The sequence below is a fragment of the Salvelinus fontinalis genome, chromosome 26 (assembly GCF_029448725.1).
Source record: "Salvelinus fontinalis isolate EN_2023a chromosome 26, ASM2944872v1, whole genome shotgun sequence".
NCBI classification, from domain to species: domain Eukaryota; kingdom Metazoa; phylum Chordata; class Actinopteri; order Salmoniformes; family Salmonidae; genus Salvelinus; species Salvelinus fontinalis.
This window is the reverse complement of record NC_074690.1, coordinates 13285278-13307585: the sequence shown is the minus strand read 5'-3', so window position 1 is coordinate 13307585 and position 22308 is coordinate 13285278. Positions and strand designations below refer to the sequence as shown.

The 22308-nt window shown below is 42.5% G+C and overlaps 1 protein-coding gene across 1 annotated transcript in view; it reads left to right on the top strand.

The window, feature by feature from the left end:
* The window catches only part of LOC129823662 (pinopsin-like), a 66520-nt gene that overhangs the window by 35084 nt on the left and 9128 nt on the right, over window positions 1-22308 (top strand). The window contains exon 3 of the mRNA XM_055882551.1: window positions 15803-16036. Within this exon, the coding sequence (XP_055738526.1) occupies window positions 15803-16036 (234 nt within the window). The remainder of the gene's footprint in view (window positions 1-15802; window positions 16037-22308) is intronic.

Below are 22308 nucleotides of genomic sequence, written 5' to 3'. Positions count from 1 at the left end.
GAGTGCCCCAACACTGAACTGCAAAAGGACACATATTATGGGGGGGGGGGGGGTGGTAGTTGACCATTCAAGATCTAGTGAAGATTTTTTAAATATCCACTTCTAAATCCATTGTCAAAACATGCTCTACCAGCCAGTTGAGAATAGGTTTAAAGGGTTAAGAAAGATCAAAAAGCCTCACGCTCGTGTTCACTGCAGCTCAAAACAACCACATGAGTAATATTGGTTAATTGAATACTAAGGTGTGTGACAGGCTTCTTGTCCTTGAATACAACAGCTGAAGCCTGTAGACTCTGACGCTCCTCAGGACCATTGTACTCGTGCATTATCTCAGTACATTTATCTAAATAGCTCATCTCCTTAACAACACAAGTAGTACCTAATTGGCCTTGACCACGAGTTCTTGTTCTTCAAACGTATTATTATGTTCCTGGTTGGAATGAAGGCATGCAGACAGGCAGACACTTTGGCTCTCTGGAAGCTCTCCAGACGGTTGGGTTTGGTGGCAGCAGTGTAGCTGACCCAATACGAACTCATCAACCAGGACAACACTCACGTATAGTTAAACAAGACCCTTTAAGGTTTCAAGGCAGTGCATGAAAGAGTTGGTGGAATCTAAAGATTTTCCTTTCCTTTTTTGTCTTTCCACGGGTGTTTGCTGGAGCGATCTCGGATGCTCCATGTGTTCAATATTTTATTTATTTAACTAGGTAAGTCAGTTAAGAACAAATTCTTATTTACAATGACAGCCTACCCTGGCCAAACGCTCCCCAAACCCGGACGATGCTGGGCCAATTGTGCGCCGCCATATGGGACTCCCAATCACGGCCGGTTGTGATACAGTCTGGAATCAAACCAGGGTCTGTAGTGACGCCTCAAGCACTGAGATACAGTGCCTTAGACTACTGTGCCACTCAGGAGCTCCAATATGTCACTTCTGCTTTTTCATTGTTTATATTTTTACTTGCATAGAGCTGGCGCTTATGGTGCCGGAATATATCTCAGCACTCCTCCAAGCCGGAATATATCTCAGCACTCCTCCAAGCCGGAATATATCTCAGCACTCCTCCAAGCCAGGATATGTCTCAGCACTCCTCCAAGCCTGAATATATCTCAGCACTCCTCCAAGCCTGAATATATCTCAGCACTCCTCCAAGCCTGAATATATCTCAGCACTCCTCCACGCCTGAGCAGGTTTTCATCCAGTTCTACAGAGACTTCTAAATCCATCATCAAGTGATAAAACCATCTCACATGTGACCTGTTTGCCTCAGCATAGAGCCTCTTTGAGATTCTGAAAGGTGAAACTAACCGTTGCGTTCTGATTTAAAATCACTGCACCCCCCTGAACTTCACCTCCAATTGACTCTAAACTTCTAACCTCAACCTGCTTTAATAACACCTGGTGTTGCTTTGCCTCAACATAATGCTATAATAACACCTGGTGTTGCTTTGCCTCAACCTGCTTTAATAACACCTGGTGTTGCTTTGCCTCAACCTGCTTTAATAACACCAGACGTTGCTTTGCCTCAGCATAATGCTATAATAACACCTGACGTTGCTTTGCCTCAACCTGCTTTAATAACACCAGACGTTGCTTTGCCTCAGCATAATGCTATAATAACACCTGACGTTGCTTTGCCTCAACATAATGCTATAATAACACCAGACGTTGCTTTGCCTCAGCATAATGCTTTAATAACACCTGGTGTTGCTTTGCCTCAACATAATGCTATAATAACACCTGGTGTTGCTTTGCCTCAACATAATGCTATAATAACACCTGGTGTTGCTTTGCCTCAACATAATGCTATAATAACACCTGGTGTTGCTTTGCCTCAACATAATGCTATAATAACACCTGGTGTTGCTTTGACTCAACATAATGCTTTAATAACACCTGGTGTTGCTTTGCCTCAACCTGCTATAATAACACCTGGTGTTGCTTTGCCTCAACATAATGCTATAATAACACCTGGTGGTGCTTTGCCTCAACATAATGCTATAATAACACCTGACGTTGCTTTGCCTCAACATAATGCTTTAATAACACCTGGTGTTGCTTTGCCTCAACCTGCTTTAATAACACCTGGTGCTGCTTTGCCTCAACCTGCTTTAATAACACCTGGTGTTGCTTTGCCTCAACATAATGCTTTAATAACACCTGGCGTTGCTTTGCCTCAACATAATGCTATAATAACACCTGACGTTGCTTTGCCTCAGCATAATGCTATAATAACACCTGACGTTGCTTTGCCTCAGCATAATGCTATAATAATAACTGTCTGTACTTTGCCTCAACGTAATGCTTTAGTTATAAGGAATGACGCTAGAGAATAGGAGCAGGTACTGGGAGTTGACATTTAATTAGGAATGGACAGGCAACAGGACAGAAACAGCTTTAGAACTGGGAAACACAAAGACAGATGACAAACAATGCAGCAGCAGGGAACAGAGCTGGGGAACTGACAAACATAGAGGAGGTAATAAACAGGGGATTGAGTGAGTCCAGGTGAGTCCAATATCGCTGAAGCGCGTGACAAGGGAAGGCAGGTGTGCGTAAATGATGGTGGCAGGAGTGCGTAATGCAGGGCAGCCTGGCGCCCTCAACCGCCAGGGGCAAGAGCAGGAGCAGGCGTGACATTAATAACACTTGGCGGTGCTTTGCCTCAACATAATGCTTTAATGACACCTGGCGGTGCTTTGCATCAACATAATGCTTTAAGAACACCTGGCGGTGCTTTGCCTCAATGTAATGCTTTAAAAACACAGTTTTTTATTTTTCCTTCAGTTAACCTCTAATTCCTCCCAATCCCGGATCCGGGAGCACCCCCATCAGTAAAAAAGCTGACTAGCATAGCCTAGCATAGCGTCACAAGTAAATACTAGCATCTAAATATCATTAAATCACAAGTCCAAGACACCAGATGAAAGATACACATCTTATGAATCCAGCCATAATTTCTGATTTTTAAAATGTTTTACAGGGAAGACACAATATGTAAATCTATTAGCTAACCACGTTAGCAAAAGACACCACTTTTTTTACTCCACCATTTTTTTCCTGCATAGGTAGCTATCACAAATTCGACCAAATAAAGATAAAATAGCCACTAACCAAGAAACAACTTCATCAGATGACAGTCTAATAACATATTTATTGTATAGCATATGTTTTGTTAGAAAAATGTGCATATTTCAGGTATAAATCATAGTTTACCATTGCAGCCACCATCACAACTCTCACCAAAGCGACTAGAATAACTACAGAGAGCAATGTGAATTACCTAAATACTCATCATGAAACATTTCTGAAAAATACACAGCGTACAGCAAATGAAAGACAAACATCGTGTGAATCCAGCCAATATTTCAGATTTTTTAAGTGTTTTACAGCGAAAACACAATATAGCATTATATTAGCTTACCACAATAGCAAACCACACAACAGCATTGATTCAAGCCAAAAATAGCGATAACGTATAACCCAGCAAAAGATATTAATTTTTTCACGGACCTGCTCAGAATTCTTCAGATGACAGTCCTATAACATCATATTACACAATACATATAGAGTTTGTTCAAAAATGTGCATATTTAGCGGCACAAATCGTGGTTATACAATGACAAAAGTAGCCAAGCTGCAAAGAAAATGTCAGGAGAAATCTTGGGAGAGGCACCTATTCTAATCGATAACTAATCATAAACTTGACTAAAAAATACAGGTTGGACAGCAAATGAAAGATACATTAGTTCTTAATGCAATCGCTGTGTCACATTTTTAAAATGAACGTTACTACGACATACAGCGTGCGTTAAAGCGAGACCGCACAGAAATTAATGGCGGAATATGCATTTTACATTTTTCAACAGAACAACGAATTAACAGCATAAATAGTTCTTACTTTTTGATGTGCTTGCATCAGAATCTTGGGAAAGTTGTCCTTTGTCCAAAAGAATCGTAGCTCGGTTGTAGAATGTAGTCTTCAACGTTGCAATTAGCAGTAAACATTAGCAATGTGAGCCAGAGATACCCAACTCCCTAGAACGCCACACAAATAAATACCCGAAAATCGCAATATACTGACATAAACTGATATAACTTGGTTTAAAATAACAACATTATGATGTCTTTAACGCCTATATCGAATAAAAACACAGCCGGATATATCTAAGAGCTATAACCGGAGCTTCTAGTACGATATGCCAAGGTCCTTCCTGCGTCAGAGCGAAGAGGGCAAAGACCGGACCTTTCCTTCCCAAGCCATTTATAACCTTTCAGATCTGCCTAGAGACTCCATTTCAAGTCTCACTATTCACTGGCATCCAGGGGAAGGCGTATGCAGTGCATCTCAACCAATAGAAGACAGGCAAATTAATAAACTGATCTGGGAACAGCTTGCAGAATTCTGCATTCTCACATCCACATAGGAAAATTGCTCTAAGTCCAGTTCTGTTTCACTCACAGATATAATTCAAACGGTTTTAGAAACTAGAGAGTGTTTTCTATCCAATTGTAATAATAATATGCATATTGTACGAGCAAGAATTGAGTACGAGGCAGTTTAATTTGGGAACGAAATTATTACAAAGTGCAAACAGCACCCCCTATTGAGAAGAAGTTTTAAAGCAATAATAATTCCCTGTGTCTGACCTCTCACACAGAAGGGAAACTCCTTGATGGTGTGACACAAAGGGAAGGAGGGTTTGGTGGGGTCCCGTGTGTCTCTGTTGGTAGAGCATGGCGCTTGCAATGACAGGGTTTTGGGTTAGATTCATCACGGGGGAACAATTACAGGGGTGGGGGGGGGGGGGGGGATATGAAAATGTATGCCCTCACTACTGTAAGTCTCTCTGGATAAGAGTGTCACCTAAAATGTCAAATGATTGTGAGCGTTTGTTGCTGGGCGCAGTTGAGTGTTTAGTCTTCTTACTGAGAGAGCCCTTAACAAGTGAGTCTCAGCAGGCCACTATAGCCTCGTGTAGCCTAATGTGGGAGACCCAAAGTGTACGATCTATCACATTTAACAGGCTACAGCAGGACTGGCAGGGACTCCAAGTGGACTCTGGAATTGTAATGCTGAAGCGAAACAGGCAGTCAAAAGTGCTGCGTGTGTGTCTTTCTGAGGCTGGTGTGTGTCTGGTGTGTGTTTTTATGGGGTTTGTGTGTTTCTTTCTGAGGTTGGTGTGTGTCTGGTGTGTGTCTTTCTAGGGTTGGTGTGTGTCTTTCTGAGCTTGGTGTGTGTCTTTCTGAGCTTGGTGTTTGTCTTTCTGAGCTTGGTGTGTGTCTTTCTGGGGTTGGTGTGTGTCTTTCTGGGGTTGGTGTGTGTCTTTCTGAGCTTGGTGTGTGTCTTTCTGGGGTTGGTGTGTGTCTTTCTGAGCTTGGTGTGTGTCTGGTGTGCGTCTTTCTGAGCTTGGTGTGTGTCTTTCTGGGGTTGGTGTGCGTCTTTCTGGGTTTGGTGTGTGTATATTTATCGGGTTGGTGTGTGTCTTTCTGGGCTTGGTGTGTGTCTGGTGTGTGTTTGGGAACATGTCATTGTGTGACTGTTTGAGTCTGATTTGAAATTTAACTTCTTCTTAGGAAAACAGACCTAAAGTTGTAAACAAACATCATTACTTGGTCATCCAAAGTCAAACATTTTTATTTTCCAATAGCACAAAATATTTTACATACAGCAGGTTTTTAAAGGACTATAATGAATGAACAGATACTGTTGTGTGTCAATCATTAGAACTTCAAGATGGCCTGATTGATTCCCTTATGATTCCCATCCACAGATTCTTCCTCATTATACAGAATTTTAGGAAAGGAAACCTATCCAGAGGTCAGAATAAGCATCGCTATAACACTTGATTGCGGCCTTGCCTTGGTTTTAGGCCTTGCCTTGGTTTCAGGCCTTGCCTTGATTTCAGGCCTTGCCTTGGTTTCATGCCTTGCCTTGATTTTAAAAGCCCCTGAGAAAAACTGGTGTGGTTCTGGTCTCAGGATTATGAAATCCAGTCTTCACTCAGAAAGTTTTTCATATTTTGTAAACCATTCCGTTCCTGCTCATCTCTCCCAAGATTGTGAGACGTAGACGATACATAATGGCAGACCTCTTTTGTTTGGCAGATGCTAACCCACATTGATCTGTCCTCTGCTTTATAAGAGTCTTCCGAGGGAAGCCATGCGGTGGTGCGGGTGGCAGGTTTGTGGGTTGTTGCTTGAGGCATGCAGCCCTAAAGGTGAAAGATGCCTGTTTGTCTTTCCTCGGCTAACAGTACACGGTCATTTTGCTTTCGCTTCACTGCCCAGTCGACATAGAGGCTCACCTATTCCAAGGCTGGCGAGCCACCGATGCTAATCACCTCCATCTAAAATATAGAGACGGTGGGGAAGGGGGCATATGAACATGTCATTTATCACCAAACTCCTCGGTGATACGACACACGCTGGAAATAGATTGGACATTACATGGGCATGAGAGGCCACAGGTTTCTTGCTCTCCCAGCACTTCCCGCACCTTAAGGGTAATTCATTACAGTAACCTGAGCATTACACTCAAATCAGAGGCCCCAGTTTTCACCTTCCACAAGGACATTCAAGCAACCTTCCACTAATCCAGTATAATTACCTGCAGGTCCATGTTGTCCCTGGCGCTGAAGGAAGCAGACAGCACGGGGGACGCGAGGTATCGACTCATTCCAGCATTAGGGGATTTTCACCGACCGGTGCAAAGTCGGCTGCACACGTTTAATCCATTTAGGTTGTCTACTGCTTTAAATTGACTGATTATGTGGATTAATTAAGCCCATTAAGGCACTCTAATTTGTGGGCTGGTGCCGGCGCTGTGTCTGCAAAGAAAGTGGCTTCTCGCAGTTGTTGGCTTGCTTTAAGGAGACACTGGTGTGGGGCAGTATAGACTTCCAGATTGATTGTTGGCCGGAGTTGAAAGGATGTCGCGTAGATGTACTGTAAACATTGCTAATGTTCAAATACATTTCAGGCAAAAAAAAAGTTGACCATATGGTATTCTCCCTTGCCTTTCACTGACATTACATTGTTTGACAGCTCATGTAATTCCAATTTAACACCCGGAACAACCTGCCATGTTCTGTTCACAGCACTATATGTAGTGTAGCTGGTCAGTCAGACTACTGAGACATGGCATGGAGACAGGGCTCTAGAATGACCCGTGGCTCTTAATACGTTTATGCAGGCCACAGTTTAAGTTAATTTTACATACAATTAAGCACGTATAGAAGTGCATTTGTGAGGTGGTATCCACCAGTGTTTCCCCTCGCCTACGTTTATACCACAAGTCCTCATAAACATAGTTTTTTTTGTTTTGTGTGTAGCTTGTGAGGGCAACGGAGGTAAAAGGCAATCACATTCAGACCGTCTGAGGGTCCGTCATAGTCTTAACACGGGCCATGCTGTTATTAAAATGAAACTTCCAATGTGACCAGATTTCAGACTGTTTTGTCCCCAGAGAGGGACACTCATTTGACACATGCTAATTATTCTAGTTCATTGCCATTACAGTGTCAGCCAGAGTAAACCTGGCACACAATGACACAGCACCTTTTTATTATATTTAATACCACAAAAAAAAATCTAAATCGAAAATCGAAAACAATTTTTTTGCGACTGCATAAAATAAATGGACTGCAGTAGCTGCCGAGGAAATCCAAAAGACAATGGGTTCTTTGTTCACACTACAGAGAGGTTGAATACTCATTGAAGGTTAGGGTTATGATGTGAAGTTACTAACTCAGTGGTCTTGTGGTACTTGTACATCAAGCTGTCTCAGCTACAGAAACAGGAGATGCTATTACTACTACTACTACTGATACTGCAACAGTTTAACTTTAGAGCGTCCCCTCGCCCCGACACAGGCGCGAACCAGGGACCCTCTGCACACATCAACAACAGTCGCCCACGAAGCATCGTTACCCATCGCTCCACAAAAGCCACGGCACTTGCAGAGCAAGGGGAACCACTACTTCAAGGTTTCAGAGCAAGTGACGTAACCAACTGAAAGGCTGCTAGCGCGCACCACCGCTAACTAGCTAGCCATTTCACATCCGTTACACTACTGCTGCTGCTATTACTACTGCTACTGCTACTACCACTACTACTACTACTACTGCTGCTACTACTACTACTGCTACTACTGTTACTGCTACTGCTACTGCTGCTGCTACTACTACTACTACTGCTACTACTGCTAGTACTACTACTGCTGCTACTACTGCTACTGCTACTGCTACTACTACTACTGCTGCTGCTGCTACTGCTGCTGCTACTACTACTACTACTACTACTACTGCTGCTGCTGCTGCTACTACTGCTGCTGCTGCTACTACTACTACTACTACTACTACTACTACTACTACTACTACTACTACTACTGCTGCTGCTACTACTGCTACTGCTATTACTACTACTGCTGCTGCTGCTGCTGCTGCTGCTGCTGCTGCTGCTACTACTACTGCTGCTACTACTACTGCTACTGCAGGTAGCCTAGTGGTTAGAGCGTTGGGCCAGTAACTGAACGGTTGCTGGATCAAATCCCCGAGCTGACAAGGTAAATCTGTCACTCTGCCCTTGAGCAAGGTAGTTAACCCATTGTTCCCCGTGTGCTGAAGATGCCGATTAAGGCAGCCCCCCTTACCTCTCTGATTCACATTTCAGTTGAAGGTATTCAGTTGTACAACTGACTAGGTATCCCCCTTTCCCTTACTGCTGCTTCTACTCTATGTAGTATTGTTTCACTGATCTCAGGCCACCAATACATCTTCCGTACTCCATATACAATGCCTTCAGAAAGAATCAATACACGAAGACAGGACAAAGATACAGGCATCCATCCTAACTCAGTTTCCGGAGAGGAAGGAAGCTGCTCAGGGATTTTAACACGAGGTCAATGTTGACTTTAAAACAGTTAAAGAGTGTAATGGCTGTGATCATGTTGTGGGTATGCTTGTAATCGATAAGGACTGGAGAATTTTTCAGGAAAAACAGAAAACTGAATGGATCTACACAGAATAGCTACACAAAATACCCCATAACGAAAACATGTTTTTAGAAATGTTAGCAACTTATTGAAAATTAAATTTACATAAGTATTCACACACCTGAGTCAATACTTGGAGAAGCTCATTTGGCTGTGATTACAGCTGTGAGTCTTTCTGGGTAAGTCTCTAAGAGCTTTCCACACCTGGATTGTGCAACATTTGCCCATTTTTATTTGTCAAAATTCTTCAAATTCTGCCAAATTGGTTGTTGATCATTGCTAGACACCCATTTTCAGGTCTTTCCATACATTTTTAAGTAGATTTAAGTCAAAATTGTAACTTTGCCACTCAGGAGCATTCACTGTATTATTGGTAAGAAATTCCAGTGTAGATTTGGCCTTGTGTTTTAGGTTATTGTCCTGCTAAAATGGGAATTCATCTCCCAGTGTCTGGTGAAAAGCAGAGTGAACCAGGTTTTCCTCTAGGATTTGTCCTGTGTTTAGCTCCATTCTGTTTCTTTTTTATCCTGAAAAACTCCCCAGTCCTTAACAATTACAAGCATACTCTCAACATGATGCAGCCACCACTATGCTTGAAAATATGGAGAGTGGCACTCAGTAATGTGTTGTATTGGATTTGCCCCAAACATAATCCTTTGTATTCATGGTAAAAAAGTGAATTGCTTTGACACATTTTTTGCAGTGTTACTTTAGCGCCTTGTTGTAAACAGGATGCATGTTTTGGAATATTTTTATTCTGTACAGGCTTCCTTCATTTCCCTCTGTCAATTAGGTTAGTATTGGGAAATATCTACAATGTTGTTGATCCATCCTCAGTTTTCTCCTATCACAGTCATTAAACTCTGTAACTGTTTTAAAGTCACCATTGGCCTCATGGTGAAATCCCTGAGTGGTTTCCTTCCTCTCCGGCAACTGAGTTAGGAAGGACGCCTGTATTTTTGTAGTGACTGGGTGTATTGATACACCATCCAAAGTGTAATTAATAACTTTACCATGCCCATGCTCATGCTCATTCAATGTCTGCTTTTTTAAAAACTCATCTATCAATAGGTGCCCTTGCAAGGCATTGGAAAATCTCCCTGGTATTTGTGGTTGAATCTGTGTTTGAAATTTACTGCTCAACTTAGGGATCTTACAGATAATTGTGGGGGGTACAGAGATGAAGTAGTCATTCAAAATCATGTTTAAACACTATTATTGCACACAGAGTGAGTCCATGCAACTTATTATGTGACTTGTTAAGCACATTTCTACTGCTGGATTTATTTAGACTCCTTGTCATAACAAAGGGATTGAATACTTAATGACTCAAGACATTTCAGCTTTTCATTTTTTATTCATTAGTACAAAATTCGAAAAACATCATTATACTTTGACATTATAGGGTATTGTGTCTAGGCTAAATTAATCAATTTAAAATTTTGTCTGTAACACAAAATGTGGAAAAGGTCAAGGGGTGTGAATACTTTTTGAAGGCACTGTGTAAGCACAGGCACAATCCTAGAGGAAAAGAGGTTCAGTCTGCATCGAGGGTTCAGTCTGCTTCGAGGGTTCAGTCTGCTTCGAAGTTCAGTCTGCTTCGAGGCTCAGTCTGCTTAGAGGTTCAGTCTGCTTCGAGGTTCAGTCTGCTTCGAGAGTTCAGTCTGCTTCGAGGATCAGTCTGCTTAGAGGTTCAGTCTGCTTAAAGGTTCAGTCTGCTTAGAAGGTCAGTCTGCTTCGAGGTTCCGTCTGCTTAGAGGTTCAGTCTGCTTCGAGGGTTCCGTCTGCTTCGAGGTTCAGTCTGCTTCGAGGTTCAGTCTGCTTCGAGGTTCAGTCTGCTTCGAGGTTCAGTCTGCTTCGAGGGTTCAGTCTGCTTCGAGAGATCAGTCTGCTTCGAAGATCAGTCTGCTTAGAGGTTCAGTCTGCTTAGAGGTTCAGTCTGCTTCGAGGTTCAGTCTGCTTCGAGGATCAGTCTGCTTAGAAGGTCAGTCTGCTTAAACGTTCCATCTGCTTAGAGGTTCAGTCTGCTTCGAGGGTTCCGTCTGCTTAGAAGGTCAGTCTGCTTTGAGGGTTCCGTCTGCTTAGAGGTTCCGTCTGCTTAGAAGGTCAGTCTGCTTAGATGTTCCGTCTGCTTAGAGGTTCAGTCTGCTTCGAGGGTTCCGTCTGCTTAGAAGGTCAATCTGCTTCGAGGGTTCCGTCTGCTTAGAGGATCCGTCTGCTTAGAAGGTCAGTCTGCTTAGAGGTTCCGTCTGCTTAGAGGTTCAGTCTGCTTCGAGGGTTCCGTCTGCTTCGAGGTTCAGTCTGCTTCGAGGTTTAGTCTGCTTAGAGGTTTAGTCTGCTTAGAGGTTCAGTCTGCTTAGAGGTTCCGTCTGCTTAGAAGGTCAGTCTGCTTAGAGGTTCCGTCTGCTTAGAGGTTCAGTCTGTTTAGAAGGTCAGTCTGCTTAGAGGTTCCGTCCGCTTAGAGGTTCAGTCTGCTTCGAGGGTTCTGTCTGCTTCGAGGTTCAGTCTGCTTAGAGGTTCAGTCTGCTTCGAGGTTCAGTCTGCTTTCCACCAGACACTGGGAGATTAATTCACCTTTCAGCACGACAATAACCTAAAACATGAGGCCAAATCTGCACAGGAATTTCTTACCAATAAGACAGTGAATGTTCCTGAGTGTCCGAGTTACCATTTTGACTTAAATCTTCTTGAAAATCTATTGCAAGACCTGAAAATGGGTGTCTAGCAATGATTTTAACAACCGATTTCACAGAGCTTAAAGAATTTTTTATTTAATAATGGGCAAATATTGTACAATCCAGGTGTGCAAAGCTCTCAAAGACTTACCCAGAAAGACTCACAGCTGTAATTAGGTAAATGAGCTATTTATGTTTCAATGTTCAATATATGTACAAAAATGTCTAAAAACATGTTTTCACTTTGTCATTATGAGTTGTGGTGTGTAAATGGTGAGATGTTTATTTATTTAATCCATTTTGAATTCATGCTGTAACACCACAACATTAAATTACTGAGCTATACTGTATGCAAAAAAACACCAAAAAACTTACTTTTGAGTCATTTAGCACAGTGGTTCCCAAACAGTTGGGTGAGGGGGTCAGCAAATAAACTCAGTCCGGCTTTCAACTTTGCACAAGGTGCATTTTCTAAATTGGGTAGTGCATCATCATTTCCTCTTGTCATGCCAGTCATTGCAGCCCTTAGAGAGCTATTTATAATTTGTCAGAAATGTCCAGATCAACATGTCAGCTGTTTTTTAGTTAGTTTTTTTTAGTCCATAGATTTTGTTTTAATGAATGAGTCACTCAAATATGACATGAATACACATTAGACCTGGCAAAGTGGATAGAATTGCAAGAAATAAGCTTTAAAACCTGTTCTCTCCGCAAATAAGAGGGGTGTAAACAGTTTGTGTCATGAACAGTGCTTTTGCCCATAGAAATAGACATGGCGCGTGGGGGGGGGGGGGGGGGGGGGTTGTGTTCCCCAATGCTGGAAGAGGGGCCTGTGTGAAAAAATTTGGGAACCCCTGACTTAGCAGACACTCTTATCCAGAACTACTTACAGTTAGTGCAGTCAGCTTAAGACAGATAGGTGGGTCGTCCACATATCACAGTCATAGTAAGTACATTTTCCCCCAATAAAGGAGCTATCAGCAAAGTCAGAGCTAGTGAGGTGGGGTGGGGGGGGGGGGGGGGGCTCCCCTGTTATTGGTAATAGTGAGAGGTTAGCATGTCTTGGGGTTATGATCTTTGACCCTCTGTAACTTTCTCACTCATACATTATTTACCATTATTTTCTCTTGGGCACAAAAATGATCTGAAACACAACCAAAACGAACTGCAAATGCATCTAGCAAGTTTGTAGAGTAATGTAGTCGATGTAGTCAAATCAAATCAAATCAAATGTATTTATATAGCCCTTCTTACATCAGCTGATATCTCAAAGTGCTGTACAGAAACCCAACCTAAAACCCCAAACAGCAAGCAATGCAGGTGTAGAAGCACGGTGGCTAGGAAAAACTCCCTAGAAAGGCCAAAACCTAGGAAGAAACCTAGAGAGAAACCAGGCTATGAGGGGTGGCCAGTCCTCTTCTGGCTGTGCCTGGTATAGTCATTGTGTGGTATGAATATGGGACCAAATACAAAACTATACATTACTTTATTTCTAAGAACCTTTAGGGATGTCAATAATGTTGACCTCTTCTTGGCTACAACACAATGCTCCTTGAGGGACATTTTCTTTTCTGTGTTTGTATCTCCTCTTACCAAGGCTTTTAAAGTCACTGAGCCAAGTCATGAATTACCCAATCGGTCTTTTAGTCGATTGTTTTGGGGGAAATCAAAGGACGCTTAATGGATTCAATCTAATGCTTTTTGAACCCATTTAGTCCCCTTTCCCCAGATGAACAGTTATTTTATGGCCCAAAGTGTTGTTTAGAGCCAAAATGGAGAGTGGATGAAAAACCTAGCATCTATCGAAGATTTGACATTTCCTCTCCAATTCGGACCTTTTCCTACTTAAAATGCTTTTGTTTAAATTGGTCTCTGCCTCTAGGCCAAACTGAAAAAAGTTGCTTATGACGCAGAGGCCTCAACAGCAGCATGAATAAAGAGTCCCAAGCAGTCCAAACTTTAACCAATTTACTGGTAATTCCCACTGTAAACATAATAATTATGGTAATGTTTGGATATAATTTATATCAAAATACTTTGAAATGTGATAATACTTCCTTGTTCGTTAGTGTCTAGTTAACCCTAACCCACAATACATAGGGGAGTGGGAAGAGACCTCCAACAGTTATCAAATCATCACAGGGTTGTCTTTGGCGAGACAAAGGCAGAGACGGATTGAGTGAATCTTGTTGTCATGATTAGCTGCCATGAGATTAGTGATTGATGGCTGAAACCTGGAAGTTGTTTGAGGCTTCAGTAATGTTTTTTTCTGATGTTGTTCGAGTGCGTCACGCTGGCATGAATGATTCGGGAGACAGGCGCAGGAATGAGTAATAGTTTTTTTTATTAAGCCTAAATGACGGCGTGCCGTGTAAAGGCACGGGGACGTAGACCAAACAAACACATAACAAAACACAGGGTAGAAACCCAAAACAAAAGAGCGAGGAGTACCTCGAATAAATAACACACTGGACGAGACCCATAATCATCTGCGCAATCCACAATGGCATGAAAGCCAAAATACACAGCACAGGTACTCACACGCACCAACAGACATTGTAACAATAATGGACAGCCCAATGGAAACCAAAGTGTTAAGAAGCAGTGCGGCTTGGTTGGGTTGTGTTTCGGAGGACGCATGGCTTTCGACCTTCGTCTCTCCCGAGCCCGTACGGGAGTTGTAGCGATGAGACAAGAGATTTACTAACAATTGGATACCACGAAATTGGGGAGAAAAGGGGGTAAAATTATAAATAAATAAAATAAAAACACTCCGATCCCCTAAATCATGTCAGCACTGAGGCCTTTTGAACCCGGGTTGCTGTCGGTGTGTCTGTCTCCGTGGAAACTTGTTTGTTTGGTCCACGTGTGATTCTTATATATTTTTTTTACTATTATTTATCTTTGAATTCAGAATATCTCTGAATTGTTGGGAAGGGCCGTAAGTATGCATTTCACTGTTAGTCTACACCTGTTTACGAAGCATGTGACAAATAACATTTGATTTGATATGATGGGCGGCCATTGGGAAACAATGCAGACAGTGAAAATAAAACAGCTCAAGTTTGTGCAGAGAAAGAAGTTCAGCGGGTACTGTGTGTGTGTGTGTTAATATAGTGTGTGTGTTTCTAGTGTGTGTGTGTGTGTTTCTATAGTGTGTGTGTTTCTAGTGTGTGTGTGTGTGTTTCTATAGTATGTGTGTGTGTGTTTCTATAGTGTGTGTGTTTCTATAGTGTCTGTGTGTTTCTAGTGTGTGTGTGTTTCTAGTGTGTGTGCTTCTAGTGTGTGTGTGTGTTTCTAGTGTGTGTGTGTGTTTCTATAGTGTCAGTGCATGAGTGTGTTCCTCAGAATCCAGCCATGTCAAGACATGTGACATGTATCCCTGATGTTGCATTGTGCCTAACAGAGGAGGCTGGTGGGAGGAGCTATAGGAGTACATCTCATTGTAATGTCTGGAATGGAATTAATAATGGAAGGAGTTTAACGTGGTTTCCATGGTTTCCATATGATGTGTTTGATGGAACGGGGCTCCCGAGTGATGCAGCGGTCTAAGGCACTGCATCTCGGTGGTAGAGGCGTCACTACAGACCCTGGTTAATTTCCAGGCTGTAACACAGTCGGCCGTGATTGGGAGTCCCGTGGGGCGGAGCACAATTGGCCCAACGTCGTCTGGGTTTGGCCGGGGTAGGAGGTCATTGTAAATAAGAATTTGTCCTTAACTGACTTGCCTAGTTAAATAAAGGTAATTCATGCCATTATAATGAGCCCGTCCTCCTATAGCTCCTCCCACCAGCCTCCTCTGGTGCCGACCAACTGTTTACAATTAGGGGAAAATCTATAAAATGAGGACTCCTAAACAGTAGCTAAGCACTTTCTGTTTGTTTGTCAGAACATGCCTGTCTGGGTATAAAGCCATTCCATCTCATTCCCTTCATTGTCTTTCTCTGATTCCCCTCTAATGCCATTGTGTTCCCCGTGTCTGACGAGCAAGAATGACATTCTAAAGGTTGTTCTCTCTCGCTTCCTGTCTGTCTATGCCCCCCCCCCCCTCTGTTACCTCTTTTTCCTTTGGTATCTTTCTCTTTCATCGACTGTCGTCTCTCCTTCCCTGCTTATTGCCTCGGGCAGGTTACCGCCATCAACACAGCTATGAGCAGGAAGAGGGAGCAGCGTGTTCTCGTCATGGTGGTCGTCATGGTGATGGTGTACCTGATGTGCTGGTTGCCATATGGGGTCATGGCCTTGCTGGCCACCTTCGGACGCCCGGGCCTGGTCACCCCCGAGGCCAGCATCGTCCCCGCGATCATGGCCAAGACCAGCACGGTCTTCAACCCTGTTATCTATATCTTCATGAACAAGCAGGTGAGATAGATAATCATGCTCATCACTGTTAGAATGGAATGGTCATACTTCCAAATTCTCAGGTTTTTCCAGAAATCAAGGTTGGAGGATTCTGGGAATTTCTGGAAAACCTGCGAATTAGGGGAAAGGTTACATCCTTTTGCAACCCTAGTAATACTGTGGTTTACATCCTGACATAATTGTAACACAACACCATGGGGTCACCTACATCTCCATAACGTAACATTACACCATGGGGTCACCTACATCTCCATAACATAGCATTACACCATGGGGTCATCTACATGACTGTCATAACGTAACATTACACCATGGGGTCACCTACATCTCCATAACATAGCATTACACCATGGGGTCATCTACATGACTGTCATAACGTAACATTACACCATGGGGTCACCTACATCTCCATAACGTAACATTACACCATGGGGTCACCTACATCTTCCTAACGTAACATTACACCATGGGGTCACCTACGCCTTCATAACGTAACATTACACCATGGGGTCACCTACATCTCCATAACGTAACATTACACCATGGGGTCACCTACATCTTCATAACGTAACATTACACCATGGGGTCACCTACATCTCCATAACGTAACATTACACCATGGGGTCACCTACATCTCCATAACATAACATTACACCATGGGGTCACCTACATCTTCATAACGTAACATTACACCATGGGGTCACCTACATCTCCATAACGTAACATTACACCATGGGGTCACCTACGCCTTCATAACGTAACATTACACCATGGGGTCACCTACATCTTCATAACGTAACATTACACCATGGGGTCACCTACATCTCCATAACGTAACATTACACCATGGAGTCATCTACATGATTGTCATAACATAACATTACACCACGGAGTCATCTACATCTTCATAACGTAACATTACACTATGGGGTCACCTACATCTTCATAACGTAACATTACACAATGGGGTCACCTACATCTTCATAACTAGTTGAGAGAGACACGCTCGTAATCATCCACATGAATACAAAGTGAAAGAAATCGGGTTATTAGTACTCCTTCAGTTGACCTTCAGTACACTTTCAGTACTCCTGCAGTACACCTTCAGTACACCTTCAGTAGACCTTCAGTATTCCTTCAGTACACCTTCAGTATTCCTTCAGTAGGCTTCAGTAGACCTTCCGTATTCATTCAGTACACCTTCAGTTGACCTTCAGTATTCCTTCAGTAGACCATTCAGTATTCCTTCAGTATTCATTCAGTACACCTTCAGTATTCCTTCAGTACACCTTCAGTATTCATTCAGTACACCTTCAGTAGACCTTCAGTATTCCTTCAGTAGACCTTCAGTATTCCTTCAGTAGACCTTCAGTATTCCTTCAGTATTCCTTCAGTAGACCTTCGGTACACCTTCAGTACACCTTCAGTACTCCTTCAGTAGACCTTCAGTACTCCTTCAGTAGACCTTCAGTATTCCTTCAGTACACCTTCAGTAGACCTTCAGTATTCCTTCAGTAGACCTTCAGTATTCCTTCAGTAGACCTTCAGTATTCCTTCAGTATTCCTTCAGTATTCCTTCAGTACACCCTCAGTATTCCTTCAGTACACCTTCAGTATTCATTCCGTACACCTTCAGTAGACCTTCAGTATTCCTTCAGTAGACCTTCAGTATTCCTTCAGTAGACCTTCAGTATTCCTTCAGTACACCTTCAGTATTCCTTCAGTAGACCTTCAGTATTCCTTCAGTACTCCTTCAGTAGACCTTCAGTATTCCTTCAGTACAACTTCAGTAGACCTTCAGTACACCTTCACCAGTAAACAGCTGTGAGACATGGTCGCTGAACAGCCCCATAATGTCAAAGATCCACCACCATATTTTACAGTAGGTGCCAAGTGCCTATGCCCGTTTAGCAAACTCTATGTGTTTACATTTCATTGGCCACCGACACCAGCGGTGGGTTTGGTGTCCAAATGAAGGTATCGAAAGGAGCACATGCTTCCTGTGACTTGTGACGTCAATTGCTTCAATTCCTGTGACTTCAATCGCATGCAGCTCAGATAATTTCTTTCGACAAAAATATAGTAGTTTTTTTTCAGACAGGTTTAAAAAGACAGCTTTGTGTGTGTGTGAATGTGTATGTGTGTGTGAGTGTCCGTGTGTGTGTGTGCGTGAGTGAGTGTGTGTGTGTGTGCGAGCGTGCATGCGTGCTTGTGTGTGTGAGTGTGTGTGTGAGAGCGTGCGTGCATGCGAGCGTGCGTGCTTGTGTGTGTGTGCGTGCGTGCGTGCGTGCGTGCTTGTGTGCTTGTGTGTGTGTGTGTGTGCAAGCGTGCGTGCGTGCGTGCGAGTGTGCATGCTTGTGTGTGTGTGTGTGTATGTGCGAGCGTGCTTGTGTGTGTGTGTGTGTGCGTGTGTGTGTGTGTGTGTGTGTGTGTGTGTGTGTGAGTGTGCGTGCGAGGGTGTGTGCTTGTGTGTGTGAGTGTGTGTGTGTGCAGCTCAGATCATTTCTTTCGACAAAAATATAGTAGTTTTTTTTCCAGACAGGTTTAAAAAGACAGCTTTGTGTGTGTGTGAATGTGTATGTGTATGTGAGTGTCCGTGTGTGTGAGTGTGTGTGTGAGAGCGTGCGTGCATGCGAGCGTGCGTGTGTGCTTGTGTGTGTGAGTGTGTGCGCGCGGACAAAGGATTTTGCTCCATCTGCAGCATCAGCTGTATAATATAATGCTTTGTTCTAGTGCTTCAATTGAAAACGGGTGTCAATCATTTTTACCCTTACATTTTTCAGAAAAACTACATTAAACAAAATCTCTCTAAGCATTTGTAATAGTATAAAATAATTTCTTATTTAAAAACATTTTTTTTATACAACATAGCTCAGTATTTAAATTATCTTTATCAAGGGTGTCAATCATTGTGGATCTCATTGTATATTCCCTGCGGATCCATTTTGTCTACGACATTCAGCCCTTCATCAGAGCCTAACACAGTCAGTTTCTGTATTTCCTCATAAGCAAACAACCAATCAATCGGAGACAATTAACGTAACTAAAAGTCATCAGTTGTAGTTTTGTCATTGAGACAGCATTATTCTCTCTCAATACGACCAACTGTCAAAACGGATTGGCTGATCTTGTGTGTTTAACAACTTGTGAAACATCCTTGTCACCCACTTCACTTTAAGTTATTTCTGATAAGATCGTTCTAATCGAATGTATTGTTACCACTTAGGCTATACATTCATGTGACGTTATCCGAGTGTTGTTCCCTAATCAGTCAGTAAAACGGACTGATGTTATCCTGGTGTTGTTCCCTAATCAGTCAGTAAAACGGACTGATGTTATCCTGGTGTTGTTCCCTAATCAGTCAGTAAAACGGACTGATGTTATCCTGGTGTTGTTCCCTAATCAGTCAGTAAAACGGACTGATGTTATCCTGGTGTTGTTCCCTAATCAGTCAGTAAAACGGACTGATGTTATCCTGGTGTTGTTCCTAATCAGTCAGTAAAATGGACTGATGTTATCCTGGTGTTGTTCCTTAATCCGTCAGTAAAACGGACTGACGTTATCCTAGTCTTGTTCCCTAATCAGTCAGTAAAACGGACTGATGTTCTCCTGGTGTTGTTCCCTAATCAGTCAGTAAAACGGACTGATGTTACCCTAGTGTTGTTCCCTAATCAGTCAGTAAAACGGACTGATGTTATCCTGGTGTTGTTCCCTAATCAGTCAGTAAAACGGACTGATGTTATCCTGGTGTTGTTCCCTAATCAGTCAGTAAAACAGACTGATGTTATCCTGGTGTTGTTCCCTAATCAGTCAGTAAAACGGACTGATGTTATCCTGGTGTTGTTCCCTAATCAGTCAGTAAAACGGACTGATGTTATCCTGGTGTTGTTCCCTAATCAGTCAGTAAAACGGACTGACGTTATCCTGGTGTTGATTAGGGAACAGTCAGTAAAACGGACTGACGTTATCCTAGTGTTGTTCCCTAATCAGTCAGTAAAACGGACTGATGTTATCCTAGTGTTGTTCCCTAATCATGTGGGCAGAGTGGATGACTATTACTCTGTATGCAGTTGTTGTTAGGGACATTTGATTTATTTACAGAAACATCAAGGCCGTGCCAACTAAGAGGCGGGAAATGTCTGTAACTCAATCGAAAGTACTGCCACATTGCAAGGGTTGGAACCAAAATGATTTCCCAATCGTTTCGGGTCTGAACGGAACCGTTATTTGTTTTGTTCCGTTCCACTATTCCCGACCAGCAAAATAAAGCCCTGAACCGGTTTGAACCCTAAACAAAAACTTACAGTTCAAATCGTTCCTTTCTGTTCCTTTTTAAACTTCTGAAATCAAATATATATTTTTTTAAACATTTAAATTGACATTAAATGACTTCACCAATGGATAGAGCAGCTTACTATGGAGCGTGTGTAACGGTGTTCCTCCTCCTCTTCAACCGAAGAGGAGGAGTAGTGATTCGACCAAGGCGCAGCGGGTTGTGAATACATAATTATTTATTTGCAAGACGAACTAAACACACGAAGAACACTTGATATATTACAAAACAACAAAACGATGTAGACAGACCTGGACGACGAACTTACATGAAACACGAAGAAATCACGAACAGGAAAAATGACTACACAAAATGACGAACGCACGAAACAGTCCCGTATGGTGTAACACAGACACAGACACAGGAGACAACCACCCACAACGAACACTGTGAAACAACCTACCTAAATATGACTCTCAATTAGAGGAAACGCCAAACACCTGCCTCTAATTGAGAGCCATACCAGGCAACCCTTAAACCAACATAGAAACGGAAAACATAGAATGCCCACCCAAACTCACGTCCTGACCAACTAACACATACAACAAACTAACAGAAATAGGTCAGGAACGTGACAGCGTGTCAGCTATGCATATGCATTAGACAGACAAGTGTAGTGTAGGGTGTGGCGTAGGACTGACATTTTGCGGGTAAGGGAGAGCGCTGGGCATGAAGCGCTAGGCATCTTGTTGTTATGACGTGCATTATCTGAATAAGGCCCACAGTATTATACCTACGGAGGAGCGGCTTCTATGGAGGAACTTTGATTGTCTTTGAACTTCAGAGAGTTGGCTTAACTAACGTTGGACCAGAGCTACCTATCGTTGGACCAGAGCTAGCCCCTGATCATGACTTTCAGTTGCATTACATTACACAGCCCATCTGTAAATAGCACATTCAACTACCTACCTCATCGCCATATTGTTTTATTTACTTTTTTGCTCTTTTGCACACCTGTATTTCCTGTATTTCTACTTGCACATCATCATCTGCACATCTATCACTCCAGTGTTAACTTGCTAAATTGTAATTACTTCGCTACTATGGCCTATTTATTGCCTTACCTCCTTACGCCATGTGCACATTTGTATATACACACACTGTATATAGACTTTTTCTATTGTGTTATTGACTGTAGCTTTGTTTATTCCATGTGTAACTCTGTGTTGTTGTTTGTGTCACACTGCTTTGCTTTATCTTGGCCAGGTCGCAGTTGTAAATGAGAACCTGTTCTCAACTAGCCTACCTGGTTAAATAAAGGTGAAATAAAAATCAAATCAAAAAAATGTACACATAGTGCCGCTTTGAGTTTTCAAGAGCTAGACCAGAGCTAGCACAAGCTGGCTAGCTAACAAGCTTGTGTGTACAGAGAGGAATTAAAATAAAAACACGTTATACCTTTTTTGTAGTTAATAAATCCAATGTGAAACGTGATAACTATAGTCTCCTTAACTAGCATTGATAAAGTGAATCCATTGTTCTCTAGTAAAAAAAAAATCTCTCTCCCTAATTTCTGAATCACGTCTGTAACGTCATTAACTACAGTAATATATGCATGCTTCGGGGGAGGGGGAGGAACAAGTAGCCTACACACACACTGACAAAGGCAGACAGACACTAGAATACGTTTCTGAGTGACACAGGGATTTGTGTAGATACTTTGTTATGTTTTTTGTTTGCTGTGAAACTGAAGGAAAAAAATCCCAGAACATTAAAGATCGTCATTAACTGATTCCCATGCTTTTAAAATAATGCTTCCCGGAAACAGTGTAGATCACTATCGTTCTCAGTTAGGGTTCTGTTCCATGAAGAATGTAGTTATTCTCTGGTTTTTGGTTCTGTTCCCTGAACCGGTTCCAACCCTTGTGTTGTGTGTGTTATTTTTGTTTATTATGCTCTTTGGACCAGTGAGTCAAATAAAGGGGGTTTGAACAGTGCT